Source organism: Protomyctophum bolini, assembly GCF_963924005.1.
Source record: "Protomyctophum bolini genome assembly, chromosome: 18".
Taxonomy (NCBI): domain Eukaryota; kingdom Metazoa; phylum Chordata; class Actinopteri; order Myctophiformes; family Myctophidae; genus Protomyctophum; species Protomyctophum bolini.
Window position 1 is genome coordinate 23,396,018 of NC_137879.1, and position 22,811 is coordinate 23,418,828.

The following is a 22,811-nucleotide window of genomic DNA, read 5'->3' on the forward strand; positions in this document are numbered from 1 at the left end:
CTCCTGACCTATGGGCATCATGGCTCGGTAAGGTTTACTTATACCCTCCAGCTTGGATGTTTGTTTTGTGTGTTTTATTGTATTTTACCTAGAGATACTACACTTTAATCAGTGCTATTCCAAGCTCAACTACTCTACTCTACATACTAAATGTATGTTTTGTTTTAATGTATTTATGATGTCAAGTCGAGCGCAGTTATTGAAGAAAAAATAGAAATAAACAGAGGGCCTCATTATGTAACTGAAGGCTGAAATTGCTAATGTCATTGTCACATTAAGCTGGTGTCCATAGACTTCACACATGGCAACAGTCCTAGGCTATTAATGCCTTGCTTCTGTTCTTATGATCTGCAAAGCATCACTGGAAGGATCTGCAAAGCATCTCCTTCCTGTAGTTCCTTCCCTCCTTCACTTCTGCCTTCTTTAATTTCTCTCCATTCCCCCAGGGTCTAAAGTGAGTGATGCCATTAGCACAAGAGCCCAACCACTAATGGTCGGCAGAAGGGGAAGATGCTAGTGTCCATTCCATGCTGTCAATAGTTTAAATCCTACAGCCTGAGTTATACTTAGTTGCTCGTCCCCAGTGGTTCTTGTATTCTTGTATTTGTTTTACTGAGTATAAGGTTAGGGTTAGGCATAGTTTTACTAAGTTTAGGAATACTTGTGGCCTGGTGGCGACCAATCCTAGGCCACTGGATTTGACCCGGGGCGAGTGTGTTTTGGGGAGAGCATTCTTGTATTCCTTTATGGGTAGCGACTAGCGACCTACAAGCATCACCTTTCACAAATGCTGCCTCATCACTGTCACATTTTATATGACTAATTCCTCCATAAGCAATTATTAGCAGTCCGTTTATATGAATAAAACAATGAGCATGATGGTCCGTACAAAAAAGCAAATTAATTAATTTCATTACACACTGTTTAATTTTTTGTTAAAAGGGTCCACTGTCTTCACAAAAGGGTTGACTCTAGGTAACTATGTAGTACTAACACAGCAAAGTCGCACAACAATAGAAACCACAGAGAGGGCTTATGTGACCAATGTGAAAAGACATAAATAAGTTGAAAGGCATTTCACAAAAGATGAAGCTGAGATACAGCCACAAAAACGATGGTCTGGGGCAAGCATGGGCTAAAAGCCTGATAGGTACAGTAAATGTATCTACAACACGTGATTTAGTTCAGTAAATAACTGATTGTATATATTTTTGGTCATGAGCCTACTGTAGCTACTATTGTATGGATAGTTATCACAGTTCATGGCAGCACAGCAAAATCTTCTGATAGTGTAAAAATGGACATAGATGTTACCCGGTTAACTAATGGGGTCCAATAACGGTGTGGATCTCTGACATCACATTGACCAAATATGGAGAGACAACGGAATGTCATATTTAATCATTTATTCTGGTGTATCGATATTGAGTCATCTCCAAATGCATCTCTGTTTGCAGCCCGATCGATCCAAGCCCCATTGTGTAAAATCAAGTCCAATAAACACTGAGGATTTTACTGCTTCCCACTTCCTATATTTTTGATTGTCATTCACTGAAGTATTTGCACTTGATTGGTTGAACACAACCTCTTCTTTTTTGGTATATAGAAGCTTGATTGTCATGTGCTGACTGATATGTACGTTTACTTACAGGGATGCACAAACACCATCCATATCCTAGCCCTAAACGTAGATACAACAGTAGGCTTATAAATGTTGATCTGTTGTATGATATTAAGCGCAGATCTCGGCCATATTTACAGTATCTCGTTAGTTTGGCTGATATCAGAATTATTGCACTGTCATGCCGGTAAGTCAATTGTCTCCATTACAGAGATTTAAGAAACTGTTATAGGTGTGAAAAGCACAAAGCAAGCAAAAGGCAAGTTACTTTGCTTAGATTTCTGGCATTATGGTATTTGATTTAATCATTTGTCAAATTCTTTGATATCAATATAATCTTTTTGCCTAGTAATTGGCCAGTATTGGTGCATCCCACTTATTTAATAACTTTAATCTGAGGGTGATTGTACTGGTACTGCTAAAGTATGCCCTGTAATGATGGCTGATATTATTTTACCAATATCATCATCTTCGTCATCATCATCATTATTCACATATTTCTGTACAAAAATATGCAACCAGTCCAATATTGGCAAGATAGTCAAAGTGTTCTAAACCTTCACAGTAGTATACACAGCGTTACGCAGCTTATGTTCAGGGAAAATACTACCACAATGTCATCGAGCTGCTCAAGTTACAAGAAACAGCACTTTACAGTACAGACATTTGCTGGTATTTACTTATTTGATAATAGTGAGGTATCCCCATACATTGACATGTATAACCTCTACATTGTGTACAGTATGCAATTCATGATCATAAAAAGTCTTAATTGGTATACCTAAACAGTGAGAGGGAGATGTAAAAAGCAAAAAATAAAGCCTTCACAATAAGCTTTGGCGGCTTTCTTGACTCTTTTTAAACTCAGAACACAAAGTAATTGCTTGGTTTACAATAGCATAAAGCAGCCATTTATGGTTAAAGCCTATGTTTAAAACTCCTATTTAGAGGTTTAGAGAACAGGCAATCCCCAATCCTTGCACCCATTGCTCTGTCTTACATTGTAAGTAGTAAAATCCCAGCCCTGTGCTTTTGTGTGGCTTCATTATTTTTGGATCAGACAGCTGGTCTAACAAAAGCATAAAAAACATTTACCATAATAATATAAGTAAATACCAGTATGGACAGAGTACTGCAAAGTGCAACCAAATGCTCTTAGCTGAATTTGTAAACATTTAATGCATTTCGGGGTCGGTCTGCAACTCATCGAAGCTGCTCTAGTGCAGTCCTGTGCTTCCTTAAACCTCTGCATCTCTATATTGTTTTTCACACTTTCTCTATTACTGTACATGCCCTTTGAGCCTTCCTTTTTATGCTGGTTGATAATTGTCTCTCTCTTTTTTCTTTTTCTTTTCTTTTTTTTCACTGCAGTCTGGCCCAATATTGACCCAGGTTCTGAATGCTCTGTTGCTCTGTTCCTGGCACCTGGACTGGCACTGAAACACCGGGAGATATGAGTCCTGGGTGGCAGAGAGGCAGACGGGAGGACAAGACAGGACAGAGACAGATAGGGTGAGCCAGTCAGTGACTGAAACAAAGCAGATTCACACACTTTACATTTTAATATCCAAGTGTACTGTTATGATCTGTCTTCCTCCAGCTCAAGAACAGTGTCCATGTCTACTGCAGGCAAGACACAAGACACAGGCAGACAGAAACACTCACCCGTGTTGGAGTTGGCCGAGGGTGGAGTCTGCAGATGAGGGGAGGAGTAGGCGGATGACTCAAAACTGCGCGGGGTGGAGGGCGATGGAGGCAACATGCAGGAGTAAGAGGAGGTAGATTGAGGGGGGATGGACTTCACGGAAGAATGAGATGAATGACAGATGAACGAGAAAGAATTTGGGATAGCGGAGGAGTGGAGATACAGGTTAGACATTCTGAAACATTACCATTGCATTACATTATCTTTTGGCACTGTTTACATAATGATTGCAATAACTCCACCATATGGAAACATTCATCCTTCTGTATGGGTCTAGTCATCTAGTGTCTACTGTCAACAGTCTCTGTGGCCTGGCAGACCCACATCACATGATCATAGTAGGCCTACAGTATGCCTTCAGTCTAACCACTTGGGGGTGCTAGAGTAAAGGGGACGTGGTAATGCTACAGTAGATAATAAACTGGTTCCAAGACATTAAATTAATTGCCAGGAAAAATGGTGTCTGGGATTTGCCAGTATGACCCCTATGGAATACACTTTCCAAGGGTGTGCTTTTGTGTGAATGTTTTATTATCACTGAGTGCATGTATTCAATTTCCCAAGCTGGCTTTATCAGTTTATCTCATCTGATATCTGTATTCTATTTGCCTTGATATGTTTATAGTTCTTCAAAGCACTTTGTGGTTATTGTCTCTGGCTTACCCTCTGGACTGGAAGGCTAGAGGCGGCGATTATGTTTTCGCCCCTGCTGTGTGTGTGTGTGTGTGTGTGTGTGTGTGAGACCCACTGGACCGATCAGCAACAAACGCTTTGTGCAGACTACGCTAGGGGAAGACCATATTTTCTAAATTGCCCTCATGGTGGCACAACCAGCGTGCTTTATGTTTTGGCCTATAACACTTAAACCATAGGCATAATCAAAATGTCACATTACCGCCTATAGATTTTGCATCATTTAACATTTTCTTCACAACACACATTTTGTCCAAAGCACGCACACAAACCACCAAGTGTCAATCACATGTTGAGGGGCGATTGTTTGCCTGTAATTGGCCTATTCCTTACAAAAACGCCCCATATCATGAATGCAACATCCAATCAAACCTCGCTATCACTTCTGCGCATAGGGGGTGCCAGAAATGTCAATAGTTATGAATGAAATAAAATGCCTTTTCCTCATGCAGTGACAGGAACCCATTTTAGGGTTCTTGTTTCTATGTACAGTATATAGCCATATCAAATGTAATAAATATAAGTTTTTCAGAAAACTTAGGTCAGTAGTATTTAGAAGGCATTTTTAGAATCGGCCTTAGTCCCAAATGGGTTAAAGAGTTGACACATTTTGGGCGGGAACCCCTTTTGGTGTTGGCATTATGTTATGCTTTAGCTATTGAAAAATGGCAGATCTCAAAATCTCAAAATGGGTTTTAAATTAATCTACCATGGCGGTCCGTTTTTTTGTTAAAGTTCATAAGGTGATGAATGATGCATGTGATGTGATGTGACCCACCTGGACCCCAGAGGAGAAGACTGACAGGGAACTGTAGCTCGACAGGGAAGTCTCACCCTGAGTCAACATGGACCCTAGAGAGAGAGAGAGAGAGAGAGAGAGAGAGAGAGAGTACACTGATTTGATTTAACTCTGAGAGCATGCATGCACGCACAGCATATGAAGTAAAGAGGTAAAGATAAGTCAGCCTCTCTTGCAGAAGTTAGGGCAGCCTAAGTATTTACCTGAACTGTTACCATGGTGTGGATGATAGACAGATGTATTGAAGGAAGTCGTCAGGGGAGCTTGAGTCTGCGAACAGGAAGTCCCTCCTGCTGACCTTCTTTGATTACGTAGCTTCTCCTCCCTCCGCCATTTGGCTCTTCGGTTGGAGAACCATACCTACAGTAGCACGAGATATCAACAATATAAAAGTTTACAAAGGAGTGGATCAGTGGACCAGCAGGTGCATGATCTACTACTTCCACTTTAAATAGGCAACCACCCTATTAGTGGTAGCCTAGACTAGTGCCATTAGCCATATTGTGGCTATAGAGATGTGAAAGGCTATGATGCTAGAGTACATTAACCACTTAAACGGCTATTTAGGCAGAATGTTCGCTTATTATAAGATGCCTAGAATAGGGATGCTAGGATTCATGTGGTTAAGTATAACTGGTCATACTGAAGTGTAGCCACAGTTTCTACGTTGGAGGAAACATTGGAAATAGACTGCACTCCCATACATTTAGATCAATGCAAACTGAATTAATGGCGATGAGTTCAGGCTCAACCACACTCATTAGTGAGTTTGTTGTTGGAAAACTATAGGGCTGAAAGGGTATCAAATGTTAGTAAAATATGATAAGAGAAAAATGGATGCTGGATAGAGCATTCACTTACCTGTATTCTGGCCTCTGGTAAATCAATCTTGTTTGCGAGTCTCTCCCGCGCAAAGACATCTGGGTAATGTGTTCTTTCAAACTCTGTGGAACAGATCAAGTTGAGTCACACATGCTCACTCGTGTGTGTGTGTGTGTGTGTGTGTGTGTGTGTGTGTGTGTGTGTGTGTGTGTGTGTGTGTGTGTGTGCGCGCGTGCATGTGGAGTGTGCGTCTTGTGAACTATTGTTGTTTATTTTATATAAAGGAATATAATGAAACTAAATAAAACTATATTTTATTATTAAACTACATTTAATAATTAAATAGCCTATTAGTTCTTACCAGCACTAACGCTTCACAAATGTAATATCTTTCCTCAATTTTTTTTTTTAATTATTTATCTATAGAATGTAAAGCCAGTTATCACTGATATCCTCACCCTAATCTGCTAAAAACATTCATGAGTTAAATTGTAACCATTCAAGTTCAAACCTAAGTGGACTTAAGAGGTGACACAAATACCTTGTAGTGTATACAGTCTGCACTTTAATTTGCAATTGTAATTTTGAATGCACTGTACTAGCAGCATACTCTACATGCAGCATGGACCACCCTAGCAAATCACACAACATGAGGAAGCTTAATGAGTTAACTATTGTCACTGTGGTTTTCTCCCTACAACAAGGGCACCGTGGCCCGACCGTCACACATAGGCCTGCAAGGGTTTACATGCATGTATTGGTGTTCCAACTGCTGACATGCTTGTTATGATGTCACATTCTATAACTGACCGTCTGGTTAATCTTGATGACCTCCATGAAGTTTCGTAGTAGTAACTCATTGGTTCTCAAACTTTTTAATTTCTATGAGCCCCCATAACTCTGAGAGTGTACAAATGGAATCAAATATGTACACGCTCACAATTACACTACAGACCTGTAAGGGTCCTTTGGTAGTGACTCACGTCACGTGTATTACCAATGTTTTTTTTTTTGTTGAGGGGTCCTATGCACAGGTTTAATGTTTATCTTTAGTTCAATGTTTGTTTAGTAAACGCCATTGACAATGAAGGGAAAAATTATGTCATAATGTGGCTCATTACGTAATATTGTCTCTTTATTGTTAATGGCTTTTAATGTTAGACTTTAATATATTAGCGCCCCTCACTTCACATAGGTGTGATTTATATATTTTTTATATATATATAATGCACTGGCACACTATATTATTGAATTTTGTTTAATGTCCAATTTTCTAAGTATAAATTGACAACCCCTCTAGCACAGCAAATGCACACAGCAGACAGAGTAGGCTAATAACAATATGCATGAAATATGAAGCTTTGCTGAAAATTGCTATAATTGGCATCCTCATGATTGCAGTTTGTGTCAACACATGATTGTTATTGTGCCTTGGCTTGTGCATGGAGGTCAGCCGTCCTCATTAATGTCATTTGCACGCAGTTGACCACGGCGATGGGTTTCCACTTGGCTGCACAGTGGTCACTGCGTCCTCATTTAGCTCAAGGGCCCTCAGCAGCCACAACCATTCAAGGGTGCTTTTCTGATCCTTCTCAGTGGCCTGATATCAGACAAAACAAAAGCTAGATCTCCCTGGATAAAGCCGTAATAACAATGTCAAGATATTTGTGAGTAACTAGTCGCCTGGGGCATTTTGGAACAGATCTGCATTTTTCTTTTTCTTTTTTGAGGGGCGCTAGCCCCTCCTATGCCCAGATTTCCGGGTTTGGGTAAATAGGGTTAGGGTTAGGGTTGAAGACAAAAGTGAAGACAGAAATGTGAGGACGCAAATTGTGAGTGGCCAGAATTAAATTATGTATAATGATAAGAGCGCCCCTCACTTCACACAGGTGTGAAATGTGAAGTACAGACTCAAGCAGCCATTGATGAATAACGAAGATGCATATCCTTTATTTTCCATTGAAGTCTATCCTCTGTTACTTCAGCCCCATTTTACACTTTGGATATTTCAAAATAGCTGATCTACTAACTAGAGCACACAACGCCTTGCATCACGATACGAGCTTGTAGATCTACTATAAAAAAGTAATTTGTTTCTATAATGACATTATTGACATATCCAACTTAGGGACACCAGGGTTTCCTTATGAATCCATGTTCCACTATGCTCCAAGTCAGAAATCAGCCACAGTAGCATGTCATGAACAAACTCACTTTTGCTTGGATCCTGTTGGTGATGTGGTGTTTTCAAATGCCGCTTGAGGTATGTTTGTGTCCAAGTAGCAACAAACAAGACCCTGATCCACGAACCAGGGTGTTGCCAGAGACAACAGCAGGGCGAGCTACAACGTGACAAGCTCTGGCTAGTGCCCTGGGAGGGCTTGTAATTGGTTGAAGCCGGGGGGTAGCGCTCTGTGTGTGTGTGTGTGTGTGTCGTGTGTGTGTGTTGTGTGTGTGTGTGTGTGGTGTGTGTGTGTGTACGTGCACGTGCGTGCTGACCTTTCTCCAGAGCCTCGATCTGCTCCTGGGTAAAGCTAGTCCTGTTCCTCTGTAGTTTTCTCTTCAGCTGTAACCTCAGCTGGGATTCTTCACCCTCGTCCCTCTCCACAGGGGCCTCCAACTCCACCACCACCTTTTCCCTCTCCTCCTCCTCCTCCTCCTCTTCTTCCAACCTCGCCGCCCATGCTGCCCTCTGTGTCCAGCAGACAGCCCTCAGACACTGGCACAGACAGAGAGAGATATGATTAATAAACAGGTTGGTGGAACGTTTTACTTGATACATTTCATACAAAGCAATACCACATTTCAGTGAATGCAATTAGTATAAGCAACTATAAGGATAATGATAATGCGGCCAGTAACACGTGCTGACCGTGAGTGATGTGTTGATCGTGACCTGTTGAATGTGACGCATTGTAAATTGGGGTGGATTTTGATTGGATATATGATAAGTCAGCGGCGCCGACTATGTGAAGGAAATAGGAAAGTAGTAACACAAATTAGCACCCCTGAGCTTCCCTTCCCCATGACTGTCGTTTTGTCACGTAGTCACACCTTTACGGGCACAGGCATTCAAATGCTAATATGGTCGCTTTTGTTTTACCTGCCAGAGTATAAAAGTTGCAGTACAGTAGCCTTTCTTTCTCACACCCATGACAGTTTCGCCTCTGTGATAAGTGTTTCTTTCGTTCATCAAATTGCTCTGAACGTGATCCCATTTTATAGTTCTTCATCGTACTCTGATGTGATTATCATAACTATAAAAAGGAAAGAAAGTGATCCCAATGATATTGTTCACCACTGTCGTCATTGTTATAGTTTTGGAGTGGACTCGAGAGTTATCGCTGTAGTTATAATTCTTGGTGTGTATGGCACTTCAGACTACATACTACTATACTAGAGTCTACATTGCGCTTAGCACATCACTGGAGATTTTTTGCAGGTGTGCTACATGCATTTGTTACGCACCTGTGCCGTGTTGCGTCTGCACAACGGTGGGGTCATGGTACCAGTTGTTGGGCCCGCTCCAGTTGGAGCCGCTTTGCAGGTTGAGCATGGTTAACTTCTCATACATAATACAACTATCCCAGCCGCCACCATGGAGGAGGAACGAAGCACCCCACTCTTCTCACCTTTGAGCCCTTGCCCTCCCTCGTTCTATCGTTTGCTGGACGATAGGTAAAGGGAGCAGAGAGAGGGAGAAATGAGAACGGGTTGACATTGCATGCGTTCACACATGGTAAGCATTGTAGAGAATTAGCCTCATGATGACAGACAGAAATGGAGTTAGTTACACGCTTACTGTCGTTACGAGTATGTGTTATACATTGGTATGCTGGTATACCATAGGGAACCAGGGTACATTAGAACCCACTCTAAAAGGCATAACATTTATTATGCTACGTGCTTTTAGCTCCATCTTTACTGAAGCCCCAAGCATGTACGCACACACCCACTCCTGTATGCACACCCATACACAAGCACATGCATGCATGGACACACATGTGTGCATGTGTGAGAAGGCACAATGACATACTACAGTATGAAAATGCATTGCACAAATGCACACATACACACACTCATGGGTTTTCCATTAACCAGTTGATGTCAACCCATTTATAAATTATAACTCGTTAATAAATTGCTTAATATATTGGTGGTTGAAAGTATAACCCTACACACACACACACACACACACACACACACACACACACACACACACTGTGTCTGAATTTACTCAGTAATCACAAGTTCATGGGTACTACATGCAGTGACAGCTCTGTTTGTGACTGTTATGTCAATTTTGTGAAACTTAACACATATTGGAGGTGAACCAAGTCTCTGAAAGTAACACTGCAGTGTTAAGTCAAAGGTCAGACTAACCAGGGTGGTTTATCAAACATAACCCAATTTCCTTAATTCATTTCTTTCTCTTTAATGTCATTCTCAGTGGCACTCCAGAAATTACTTTGTGAGTGTAGTGCCTGTGTAGCAGTAACTGTGACTTAACTAAGTGCTAAAGTATGCAACACACATATAACAGTGAATATGATGATAGACTAGATATGTTTCCAACTTACCAAGCTTCAAAGTATAAGACAGCAGAATCCAAATTATAATTCCTCTTCATACAGCTTTATTCCCTTGTTCCCTGCGTCCCTCGCTCTACGGCTTTGTTGACAACACTGTGTGTGAGTGGAGAGCGAGAGAGAGAGGGGGGGGGGGGGGGCTCAGGAGAGAAATGCGTCTGCAGGCACTCTTGTCCTCCAAGCGATGGATAGAGAGAGAAGAGAAAGAGAGAGGAGGGGTGAGGGATGAGAGAGAGAGAGAGAGAGAGAGAGAGAGAGAGAGAGAGAGAGAGAGAGGCGTGCCAGCAAGGGGTGACAAAGTGAGTCAACATCAGTGTCAAGTTTGAACTTAACGCCAGCGAGAGGAGGGGTGACTGAAAGAAGGGGGAAAAGCACAGATAATGGAGAGATAGTGGATGACAAATAGATGATGGAATAGAATGTTAGCCATAAATTGTACATAAATATTGAGTACGGGTGTATTGCATTTTGACACGGAAGTAACGTGGAAACATGTGGACAAAATTCCCTTCTGGGCTAAAGGAAATGTTGACACTGTATGATGATACGAACGATAAATGAACGATATAAAAGTGTTTTTTCCAGCTTTGATAAAGCACATAACTGATGAGGAAATGTAAGAAAGAATAAATGCAATTGCAGCATATCAATATCACATTAATTATATATAAATTGTTATTATATATATATACACAAAATTAATTCAATTAATATAGAAAAACTGCATGGTATTTCATAGGCTTATTAAGCTTGCTAGACCGATCAACATATTTGTATATTAAAATATTACACTGATATTATACAATTATGTAGACCCACTAGACCAATATGAAATAAAATATTAATATTAATATTAATAAAAAATTAACAATCAAAATATAGCCTACCGCAGAAAATACCTTTTACTATTAATAACTTCATTTGTATAGCACCTTTGATACAAATATAAGACATTATGTGTAGGTGCCTGCTTTAATGTATCGGGTAACAATTAAGTAACAAATTGAACCCTTGACAATTGGTGGATTTCAACCTTATTACTTCTAGTTAGTAGTAGTGTTGTAGTAGTAGTAGTAATATGTTATTCAGATCATAGCCAAAAGTACTTAGTGTAAATATATATTAGCAACAAGCAACAAGAAAATCCAAACCCTGATGAAATATATCTGGGCTGATAATGACTTAATTAAGAATGTGATATAAAAAATCACACCCGTGTGAAGTGAGTGGTGCAACTCTGTGTGGGGGTCCCCGGGGGGTCCCTGGAAGTTCCAGACCCACAGGATCACGGCCAGGGTGCCGACCCGGTTCTGGCGAGTCGCCCCACATCCGAAACGTTAGAGAAATGACAGTTACCATTTGGGGGTCTCTGGGGAATATCCAGGCCCCCAGGAACGGCCGGGCCGATTCCGGCGAGCCCCCCCACGTCCGAAACGGTTGAGAAATGACAGAGTTACAGTGTGGGGCACCCTGTACAGTACAGTACAGTACAGTACAGTACAGTAATGTAATATATATAAAACTTGCCATCTTGTGTATATGAGAACAAACCTTAAAACAAAACTAAAGAAGTGCAACAGACAGGACGACCTGGAGAAACCTTGTCCGTGAGGGTGCTGCAAAATATGATGACGACCTCCGCCATGCTGCACAGGACAAGCGCAGACTCAGAAAGGAGAGAGCATCCAATAAACCGGTCCAACCCAAACCAACCACTACATTCCCCTGTCCACACTGCACCAGAGTAATCGGGTCCAGAATCGGCCTCCATCGCCACCTGAGACCCACAAGGACCAAGAAGGAGGACAGTCATACTCGGATACGAGTGACCGCCGATGATGATGATGTGTGTGTCTGTGGAAAAAGTGTGTATGTATGTATATATATATTATATATATATATACACACACACACACACACACACACACACACACACACAACCCCCCACCCCCCGTATATCTAGGTGTGCCCTGGGATTTTTTGGCTATGAAAAGTGTGCCCTGGCAGAAAAAAGGTTGGGAAACACTGCTGTACTGTACTGTACTGTACTGGCACACCCAAAATCATCATATATACAGTTAATACGTGCGTGTGTGTTTGTGTGTGTGTTAGGTTGCGCACAGGTGGTGAAAAACAACCATGCTATTTTCGTGCTCATACCCACCCAGGTACCCACACACATAGCTCCATAAGGGAGTGGTTGCACCACTCAAAAATGTGTTAAGGTAGCAACAAGTACAAGGGTCAGAGATTTGAGGCTTTATACTAAGTCATAACATTTCTAGTTTTTTACAAAGATATTGTTATCTAAATATAAAGGTACTGTCCTCCCACCTCTGAGTCATGTGGGACAAGACACTGTCTGACCCCAGAACTGTGTTAAAGGAATATCACAGAGATACCAAAGACAATGGATGCTACACAGTATTACAAACAATCCAATGTATGCACTTGTTCTGTTCCATGTTGGTTACTGAACATATGTACTTTCAGAGATAAGTTAACACTGATCATTTTTCTGTGCAAGGTCTGAGGCCAGAAGTAAGTAAAGACGCAGGTATGACGGTAGCCTTGCGTCACCAGGCTTTCCACACGGCAGCAAGTATGACAGTATACATGGTAGAGTTAAAGGGCAACAGAGAGAGAGAGTATATGGTATTAATCACTTGAACGCAGCATCGATATTTTGGTGGGATCTGCATGCTCGTCTCGAGGGTTTAAGTGGTTATAATATAATATATATATAATACTCCATCGTATAACAAGCTCACATGCAGTCACAGCATATCGTGAACTTGTAGATCAGCTATTTTCAGTGTGTGACACTGGCAAACGATGAAGTATAAATAAATGTGGCTTACATATTTTGCAGTGGAAGAAGGTTGGGGAGAGAGAGAGAGAGAGATTGTGTGACTTTGGGGTGTGTGTCTGTGTGTGTGTGAGAGAGAGAGAGAGAGTGTGTGAGTGCTGTGGGATGAGGACGTTGCCAGCTTGTTTTATTTCCGGTTGAAAAAACTTTGCGCTCCCTTTCTCTCTGTCATTCCCTCTCTCTTTCAGAAACCCTGACACAATAAAATCATGGGTGTTCGTTTAACTCCAACGGTGTAGAAATTGACCCTTACAGGTCCATTGTTTCATAATCAGAGATGACTTGACACTCTGGATTTGACTGTGTATTCTTTATCCGCGGCTCCCCTTGCTCTGTCTCTCTCTCTCTCTCTCTCTCTAGTAGGCTACTTTCTTCTGTGCCAAGGAGAAGGTGTAAACAAATGGAGGAAAGTTAACAAAACCCACATTGATTGGGTCTTGTTGAAACTCTGTCTTAGAAAGATGACATTGTTTTCCCCCACCCCAGGTTCTTATGTGGATTAGTCATTATGTTCTGTCGCCGAAAGAAAGAAGACAAAAAAACATGGGTTCTCCTTTCCTTCCTATCCGTCATTGGTGGCTTTTGTCGTGTTCCTGCGGTTTGAATGTGGCTTAACCTATATGATCCCTATCCCTATACACAGAGTGGTGTGTGTGTGTGTGTGTGCTTCCCTGCAAAGATTCATGTAGCTTCGGGACATGCTTTTTTTTGGATCTTGTTAGTTCATTCCTGTCACCCCCCCCCTCTCTCTGTATCTTTCTCTCTCGCACACCATCCCTTGCTTTTTTAGTGCTGTGGGGGGAGTGGGGGGGGTCACCATAGCAACAATGCCATGACAAATTTTCATCAAGTTCTTAAAGTAAAAACAAATGGGAGTCCATTATAATTGCTCTTACTGACTTCACTAGAGATCCTATAATGCATTCATATATTGTGACTGAGCGGACTCAAACGGAAGGGAAGACTCATGCTTAAAATTAAGTCATTACTGTATGTCAGACAGTGTGAATTGCAGCAATATCGGCATGAAACTCATTTCAGCTCTTGCTGTTCAACTTTAAGTTCTCATTTCTGTACCTGTTTGTGCAATTCCTTACTTTTCCCTGCTCTGTCCCCCCCCCCCCCCTCATGTCTCTCTCTCTTCTCTTTCCCTCTGTCTTTGTCACTCCATCTCTCGCTTTTCCTCTGCTGTTGTGTAGCCTCAGGCGATGCTGTGATGTGTCCTCCCTCTGTCTCCCCCCCTCTCTGTCCCTGTCACCTTCAATTGCTCTGTGAAACTAGACACACTGCCTGGGGTACATAGAGAGGAAGGGAGCGCAGGAGAGAGAGAGAGAGAGAGAGAGAGAGAGAGAGAGAGAGAGAGAGAGAGAGAGAGAGAGAGAGAGAGAGAGACAGACAGACAGACAGACAGACAGACATAATTATTATTAAAAAGATAGAGATAATTGCAAATATGTATGGTCTTTGAAGACAATACTAAATGTATGTCTTTACACTTTATGTCAAAGGATACATTTACATAACATAATATGACATAAACAAACAAACAAACAAAATGCTTTTTTTCCCTCCAAACCACAAATTTAAATCCTTCTCATTCTACATCAGTTTTCAAGCCTTGCACGCACACACCCACGCAGTTCAGCCAGGACATGATCTAGCTACTACTACAGGATGTCTGTCTGCCCCTTGGAGTGTCTTATGTGTCCTAGACTTTTATCCCTCCTGCATGGGTCCCAAGCTGTGGAATGGACCCTATACCCAAACACTGTAATGCCCAAGATTTGAACCTGGGCCGGGTCTCCCACTTAATCACTAGTAGCCGAGGGAATCCCCCTCAGCCCAGGAGATATTATGCTTTTTGGTATTGAGCTCTGAGCCACTCATTCCCCATTTCCACATATGAAATGCAAACTCGCCTTCAGACTCAACCCATCACAGCCCCTGTAGGCTGACCTACTAGGGCCTGTGTATTCCAGGGACTGCCCTTAAGTCAGACCTCCCGTTAGTCTGACCTGTGCTGCGGGTTACAAATCACCCGTGCTGTGGGTTACAAATCGGCCCTGTAATTTGGGCTGCCAACGCCAATCAGGTGCATTGGGACTTGGGAGCACCTGGCCAATGTGCTAGGCGTTGGCCAGGCCCATAGCCAGTCCCCCTCTCTTGCCATGATATATATATATATATATTTATTAACTTAACGCTTTAGTTTAGCAGCCATTGGTTTTTACACCATCAAACACCCCACACTACATGATTTATCACACATCCATACATTGCTGAGTGCTGACACTACTGATTCCACTGAGGACAAAATTAATTTATAGCCTTTAGCCTATGCATTAGAGTAGACTATTATTATGGACAATTGGACACACTTTGGATTTCTTTCATTTGGGTGATCATTAATGTTGTACAAATAAACATTCCCTCAGTTGATCCCTAGCTGTTGAAGAACCGGTTCCTCCATTTGAAGGTGTAGGGGCATGGGACCCTGTCAGTGTTGCTAGGGAACAGCTTGTGTTCAGGAGGCATACTTTGGTTAGACATAGCATTGGTTAGGCATAGTATTGGTCCGACTGGATTAAGGTTGGTGAGGGGTGCGTTAATACGACCGGATTAAGGTTGGTGAGGAGTGCGTTAAAACGACCGGATTGGTGAGGGGTGCGTTAAAACGACCGGATTAAGGTTGCTGAGGGGTGTGTTAAGGGTTGCGTGCGTGTGTGTGTGTGTGTGTGTGTGTGTGTGTGTGTGTGTGTGTGTGAGTGACTTGACCTAAAACTCTCATACACAGCAGTTCTGTGCGCGCACATGTAGGCGGCCAAAACGGGTGTGGGTGTCCAATAATACAACAGAGCATGTGACATTTCTGCCACTGCCAGTAATAAATAGGCTACTTGTCTTAACTAGGCTAGTGGTGCACCGCCATACCTACCAGGAAAGAAAGTAAATGAATTGAACAGATTCATTGTAGCCTGCTGCCTACCTGTCCTGAATCCTGATCTGAAGCCACTAAACCAGGATCGAGTCAGGAGGAGTGAATTCATTCCCAACTTTTCCCATTGGCTGAACTGATTTGAAGTGGGTTGAACCATGAGTTTTATTGGTTGCCAACGGTCAGGTACACAGGTGCGGTGGGGAATAATACTCCTCCAAAGCCTCTCCTTCCACCCCTCCCCCTCTCGGCCGTTACCCTCTCCACCTCTCCACCAGGATTTTCAACCGGTTCTATTAATTAATTTATTTTTCTTTGGTAAAATCCTATCCAAAATCCTTCATCGGGGTGTGAGTGACTGTAGGCCTGCGGCCTGCGCATCGACTTTGCGAGAAAGAAAAACACCTAAAAACCTACAAATCCTTGGCCAGTCAGTCGGATATCGTTTGCTGTGGAACAAAGTCGCTATTGTTGTGTGGGGGCTCTGGGCTGATTTAGATAAGAAGATGACCAGCAAACATTCCACAGGTCTCCTCCCAAACTAGGGCAACCTACGAAAGAAAAGTTGGATCCATTTTTTTAAAACCAAAGTCGCTTGTTTTGTTAAGGAATATCGCCCATCGAAATGACGTGGAAATCATCCTTTTTGTGGTGTGTAACAGGTGAGTTCGTCACCGAAACTAGTCGGGAATTAAAAATGTTAATTAGCCTATAGGCCTATATGTCCTAGTGTTTGTTTGTAGGCCAATAATAAACCGAGCTTCTTCGCACGGACTGAAATGTTCATCTTTACACATGATGCTGTAGGTATATTGGCTTCTTATGCCCAAGAATGTGGCCGATCACCGTTCTTAGAAAACAGGATTGTGGGAGGAATGACCGCCTCTGAAGGTGCATGGCCATGGCAGGTGGATATTCAGGTAAGAAACTACAATTAAATGATCATGTCTTTTAATACTATTTTTCTTATTGTGTGTGCACTGTAGTGTACACAGACACAGTCAAATCCACATTGTTAATGTATCCATGTGTATATAAGAGAGGGAGTAAATGTAACCAAATAGTAATGTGTGGTCATCTTGCTGTCTAGCCCCATATGTGCCCTCTCCCTACGCTTCTTCTGTAGCGCCGAGATATGTACAGTAGCTCATCTCGGAGCTACAGAATGAGCGTAGTGCCACTGCTGAGGGAACATACTGGGGCTACTTGCTAGTGGTGAGGGATTTGCCTGTGATGCTGTAATGATTATTTTTCTCTTTCTCTTATTTCTCAGATAGAGTCACAGGGCCATGTATGTGGAGGAACGATAATCACGAAGGACTGGGTTATTTCTGCTGCTCATTGCTTTCCAAAGTAGGCTATATTTGTTCCTACTTAATTCATGACAATTACATTCAGAACCACACCACCTTGGCTTGTTCATGAGCAAAGAGAACATTTCAGTTTCACTGTTTTAAAAATCTATCTCTTTGAATATTGTTATTTTCACCAAAGTAACTTTGTTAAACTTCAATAAACAAGAGTCCCTTAATATTACTTCAACAAACACGAGTAACCTTATCTTTTAATAATTGCATTCTGTGAAACAAACAATGCTTTCAAAACATGGCCAGGATGATCAAATTGCATCTGAATAATGTGAATATGCAAAGGACAGGCTTGCTCTATATACCAGCTGCTGAACACAAACCCCACACAATGGATCATCTTGGCTTGAATTTGCCCATAGCATAGGTTTCATATTTCAATGTGAGGTGAGTTTCATTCTGTCTCCTGCTCTCTTTCAGTCCGTATGATTTGGGACCCTACATCATCTATGCAGGCCGCCACAAACTGAACGATTACAACCCTCATGAGTCGAGCCATCGTGTTACCAGGGTGGTGATTCCAAATGGCTACGTGGAACCTCACCAGGGGCGGGACATGGCGCTAGTCCAACTGAGCACCCCAATAATTTGGTCGTATCATATCCAGCCCGTCTGTTTACCTGACTCTGAAACCCTGTTCCCGGGAGGCATGCAGTGCTATGTCACAGGATGGGGAAACATTCGAAACCACAGTAAGCTCTCCCAAATGCAGAGTTGGCACACATGTCTTCAACATAGTTTTCTCTTTTGATTCCTTTTATTTTATAAATACATATATTGAGAAGCATGTTTTTTGATAAAATACTTTAAATTTACATGAAAAATGTCAAATTGAACACATAATGGGATGTCGTGGTTCAATCCCTGGCCAAGTTATTCATACCAAAGACTATACAAATGGTACCCAATGCCTCTATGCTTGGCACTAGGCATGAAGAAGTCCCTGTGACCACCTCCAGAAACGGAAGATCGGCTCCTGACCTACGGGCCACGCGCCTCAGGAACCGTTTGTTCCCAAGGCTACTTAATATTGTGTCTGACTCTGTTCTAGGGTTGAACATTATCTGTAGATAGGCAAAAGTATTCAAGTCTATAATTAATGATTCAATAATCATTCAAGTCATAAGGTTTTGGCTGTACTGTACGTATAGCAGCAGCATCGGTTACAAGGTTTCAGGTGATCACTTTTCTTTCAATTCACTGAGCAGTGTACACGGCACCCAGTATGTCCAATCTTCTCTTCCTCTTAGTTCCTCTGCCTGGAGTGGCGCCCCTGCAGGAAGTAAAGGTGCCAATCATCTCCCGGTCTTTATGTCATGAGATGTATCAGCTTCACCCAACACAGAAAGTGGACATTCTATATAACATGATCTGTGCTGGTTATCCGCATGGTGGCAAGGACGCCTGCCAGGTACTGTGGTGTCACGTGACCCGTTTGTTTTACTTTCTTCTATGTCCAGCTTTGAGGGTTTGTGTAACACAAACATTGAAGAAAAGTGTGTAAACACAAACATTGAAGACAAAAGTGAGGATGCAAATTTAATTGTGATTGGCCATAATGAGGTGATTATATGTGTTATTATATTATATGTGATTGTATGATGACATACAAGAACACACAAATTGGTATAAATATTAAAATGAATATCCATTTATATTAGGTAGGGTTTTGGTTAAAACAAATCACTATATTCTGATGGTAATCATTGCTATAGAGCGCTTTCAGGTAGGGTTACAAAATGTCAGCCAATGTCAGCCAACTATTTATTTGTATAGTACCGGTATTCCAGTTACAACTTTGTCAATTTCTTTGGGTGCAAAACTAATTCAGAATCATGAAAACCACATAGTTTGACACGTCACACATAATTAAATGTTGACATTTTTGCCTTATATGGGATGTTAACGGTATGGTCACATATAAAGTAAACCCCTATAAAACAAATTGCTCAATACCGACAGCCAGTCAGCAAGTGGATTCATGAATGTATATGTACAGTATGTATATAGACAATATTTTAGGCCAATGAGAAAAAACTATATACCAAATTTCCCAGTCCACAACCCCGGCTGCCGGACTATATAGCAATGAGTACTATCACAACAATATAGAGCTTTTTAACACTTCATTTAACCAAAGAAAATCACTTGCACTACCTTTAATTAACTTTGCCAATGTATTTTTCTGATGTAGCACCAGTAAGACGCCTAAGGGCGAGAGGCGACCTCGTAAAGGGCGAGGTCGCGTGCACGCATCCGCCTCGTTGATGGCAGACTGCTGGGCGAACGCTGGTGCTTTAGCATGGGGGGGTCAGATCAACATAGAATGAATTCTGTACTGGTCATATAAGGAGCATGTCTTGAGTGTACAGGGTTTGATGAGGTCAGATCAAGATTCAACATGGAATGTCAGAACAGGTCAGCTTCATATATGGAGATCTAAGGGTGGTAGTGGGGATATTCTCTTGAGTGTACAGGGTTTGATGAGGGCCGTGTTAATTTTCGGGCCTGTTGAGAACTAGTTTTCGCCGGCTGCCGGGCGCGGCTGTACTAATAACTTTGGGGCAAGCCTGTCTAGAGTTTGAATGGACGGGTATCCGTCAAGGTAGACGGAAGAGGAAGGATGGATGGATGGGGAGGTGCGTAGTAGGTGGCAGGCGTTGGTTAGAAGTTTAAAAAATCTGGTCAATATTTTAATTGAAATTAAGTTTGCTGTCAATATATGTGCCTAAATATTTAAAATTGTCTACCTCCACTATTTGTCCACTAATTGTAATGGACTGCACACGTTATTTTGTTTTTGTCACATTGACACTTTTATTGCACCAGTTTTGGAGAGATGACACATGCTTCCTGCCCTGCTGTGTCCCCCTTCTTCATATCTATCTCAATCATCTGCATACTTGAAAAAAAGAAACATATCCTGGTCTAACTGGAATTAATTTGTCTATAAAGAGAAAAGTAACAGGGATAAGAGTCCCCTGCGAAGCACCAGTGTTCAAGGGATATTTCACTTTCAAAAAAACTTTTGGTCATTTCATTGTCTACTCAGTCTTGTGTGAACACGCAGACAGTTTTTAAGTTACTTGATTCAGTATTTAGATATTTGAAATTCATTTTATCTGCCCCCCCCCCCCTCCCTATACAAACCCATTGTAACTTCTAGCTCTATTTTAACCATGATAGATTCATCAAAAACACTTGTCCTTTTTCTGGTGATTGATTTTGTCCTACGTGAGGGGTCCGTGGTTTTTCAATTACTCTTCATTTATTTTTAAATATTGTTTAGATTCTTCGGTCCTGCAGTAGGTTCTCCCTCCATTATTTTCCAAAAACAATATTTAAAAAATAAATGGAAACGACAATTGAAAAACCACGGCCCCTCACATATTAGGACAAAATCAATCACCAGAAAAAATTACGGGTGTTTGAATCTATCATGGTTGGTTTGTATAGGGAGGGGGCAGGGCAGCTAAAATGAATATCAAATATCAAAATACTGAATCAAGTAACTTAAACTGTCTGAGGTGTTCACATAAGACTGACTAGACGATGATCATTCACACAGACCTGTTGAGGACGGTCAGAGAGGAAGTCTCTGACAAGATGGATAATACCTCCATTTATCCCTACTAGCCCTTACCTGTTGTGAAATACTTGCTGCATTTCTATTCACTAATACATTCATTATTAATTTATAATTTGTTAAATTGGAAAAAGGGCTTTGTTAAGACCTCCATATTATTATGGTCAATGCCTGTGTGGAAAGTGGGAGTGATTGGTGCAGGCGGTGAGGAGATGTTTCTGACAGACATTCAGACATTGAGTTAATTATAGTATGATGTCAATGAGTCTGCAGAAGCGTGTGTATCCTAGCATGCTGTTGAAAGCAGAGGTCAAATCAATAAAAAGGACCCTGGCAAAGTGGGAGGGGACTTGGAGATGCTTTTAGGGTGTTAAACAGGCTGATGGTTGCATCATCTTTACCAAGATGATATATTATTATTATGGGGGAATTCCCATGTATGGGGATTTTGACTGATACACTGACGGGAATTGCACGTTTTCATAGTAAATGTTAGGGATGTCCCGTGTTAGCCGATACCGAATACCGATACCAGTGTCGTGATCTCATGTTGTGTTTATAGCTATCTACCTATATATCTCGTGTTGTGTTTATAGCTATCTACCTATATATCTCGTGTTGTGTTTATAGTAGACTCCTCACTGAAATGTGCACTTGCAGTTTGGGCAACTCGAAAGCAAACTCCACATGCCACAACACTTTATTTACCTGCCATAGTGTCAACCTTACCCCTGTGTCGGATCTGTGGTTAGACTGGCATATTTACCGATATGACAAATAAGGGCAGATCCGATACTTTTCCCGATACCGATACAGTATCGGGACATCTCTAGTAAATGTGACCTTCTGTCACAACTAGTGTACATTATTAATACTTGTTGTTAGATTTCAGTGCACAATAGTGTAGTTTGTGACCTGTTGGATCATTGTCTTCGTCTCTAGGGGGACTCGGGAGGCCCACTCGTCTGCCAGATGGTGAATGGGACCTGGGTGCAGGCTGGGGTGGTGAGCTTTGGCCTCGGCTGCGGTGAACCCAACCAGCCTGGAGTCTACACCAAACTGTCCACCTTAGCAGACTTAATCCGCAGCACAGTACCAGGTATCGAGCTGTATGGCCAAGCTAACCAGATCTGGGCTCCAAGGACATCTGTGTTGGTCAGCTGTTTGTCCAGTTGGCTGATGCTGCTGCTCCTGAGATAGGAAGGAACACATTTGAAAACTCTCTTGGTAAAGTTGTGTAAGATAGAAAAGAAACCGCACTGTAACAAATGAAGGAAACCAAAAGCTGTCTGCTGATGTTTGGCCAATAATTACAATATTTATGAGTTGATAATTGGCTTAGAATTAGCCAATTAGTTTTACTATTTTGTATCTGATATACACAAAGCCATCATGTACATTCAAAATCTTTTTAGCACCAATTATCTACTTCTGATTCTGATCTGAATCTGATTCACATGTTCTAATAAACTTGTGATTTTAAACTTGATTTCACATGATGTAAATAAGTGATACATGTTTTCTATAATTTAAATAAATTGGTTAAGTTTGTTATGCATGTCTTAAATTCAGTTCATTATTTGTTCTATTCAATTATCTTTACCTGGCTCTTAAGCACGAGAGGTCAGAATCCAGCCTAGTTGCCCAGACTGGTGTGACTGCCCTTAAGATATGATTCTGATCACAGAAGTGATCCCAATACAGTTTTTCAGGGGTTTGAACTACCCAAAGTCCAAATCTGGTTTGAGCTAAGACATTCGCTCAAAATAAACTGTTGATCATTTATCTGTATTCAATGTTACAAGTACTGTAATTAGATCCTTTA

At 41.6% G+C, this 22,811-nt stretch overlaps 2 protein-coding genes across 3 annotated transcripts; one reads left to right on the forward strand and one right to left on the reverse strand.

The window, feature by feature from the left end:
- Positions 1–981: 981 nt before the first annotated feature.
- On the reverse strand, positions 982–10,294 carry LOC308333274 (paired box protein Pax-6-like). Its single transcript, XM_080789556.1, is given in 9 exon segments — positions 982–3,081; positions 3,287–3,419; positions 4,798–4,871; positions 5,022–5,178; positions 5,680–5,762; positions 8,140–8,252; positions 8,254–8,359; positions 9,109–9,307; positions 10,221–10,294. Coding segments are annotated over 8 exon segments (870 nt in total). The 5' UTR covers positions 9,215–9,307; positions 10,221–10,294; the 3' UTR covers positions 982–2,983.
- On the forward strand, positions 3,415–22,438 carry LOC308333272 (prostasin). Of its 2 annotated transcripts, none has more exons than XM_080789554.1 (6): positions 3,415–3,491; positions 16,841–16,953; positions 17,307–17,386; positions 17,821–18,092; positions 18,651–18,811; positions 21,929–22,438. In XM_080789554.1, the coding sequence occupies exons 2-6, from the start codon at positions 16,909–16,911 to the stop codon at positions 22,184–22,186; spliced, it is 816 nt and encodes a 271-aa protein (XP_080645680.1). In that variant the 5' UTR covers positions 3,415–3,491; positions 16,841–16,908; the 3' UTR covers positions 22,187–22,438. The 2 variants fall into 2 exon arrangements, with proteins under 2 accessions (XP_080645680.1, XP_080645679.1); XM_080789553.1 differs by lacking the exon at positions 3,415–3,491 and adding an exon at positions 16,317–16,695.
- The last annotated feature ends 373 nt before the right edge of the window (positions 22,439–22,811 follow it).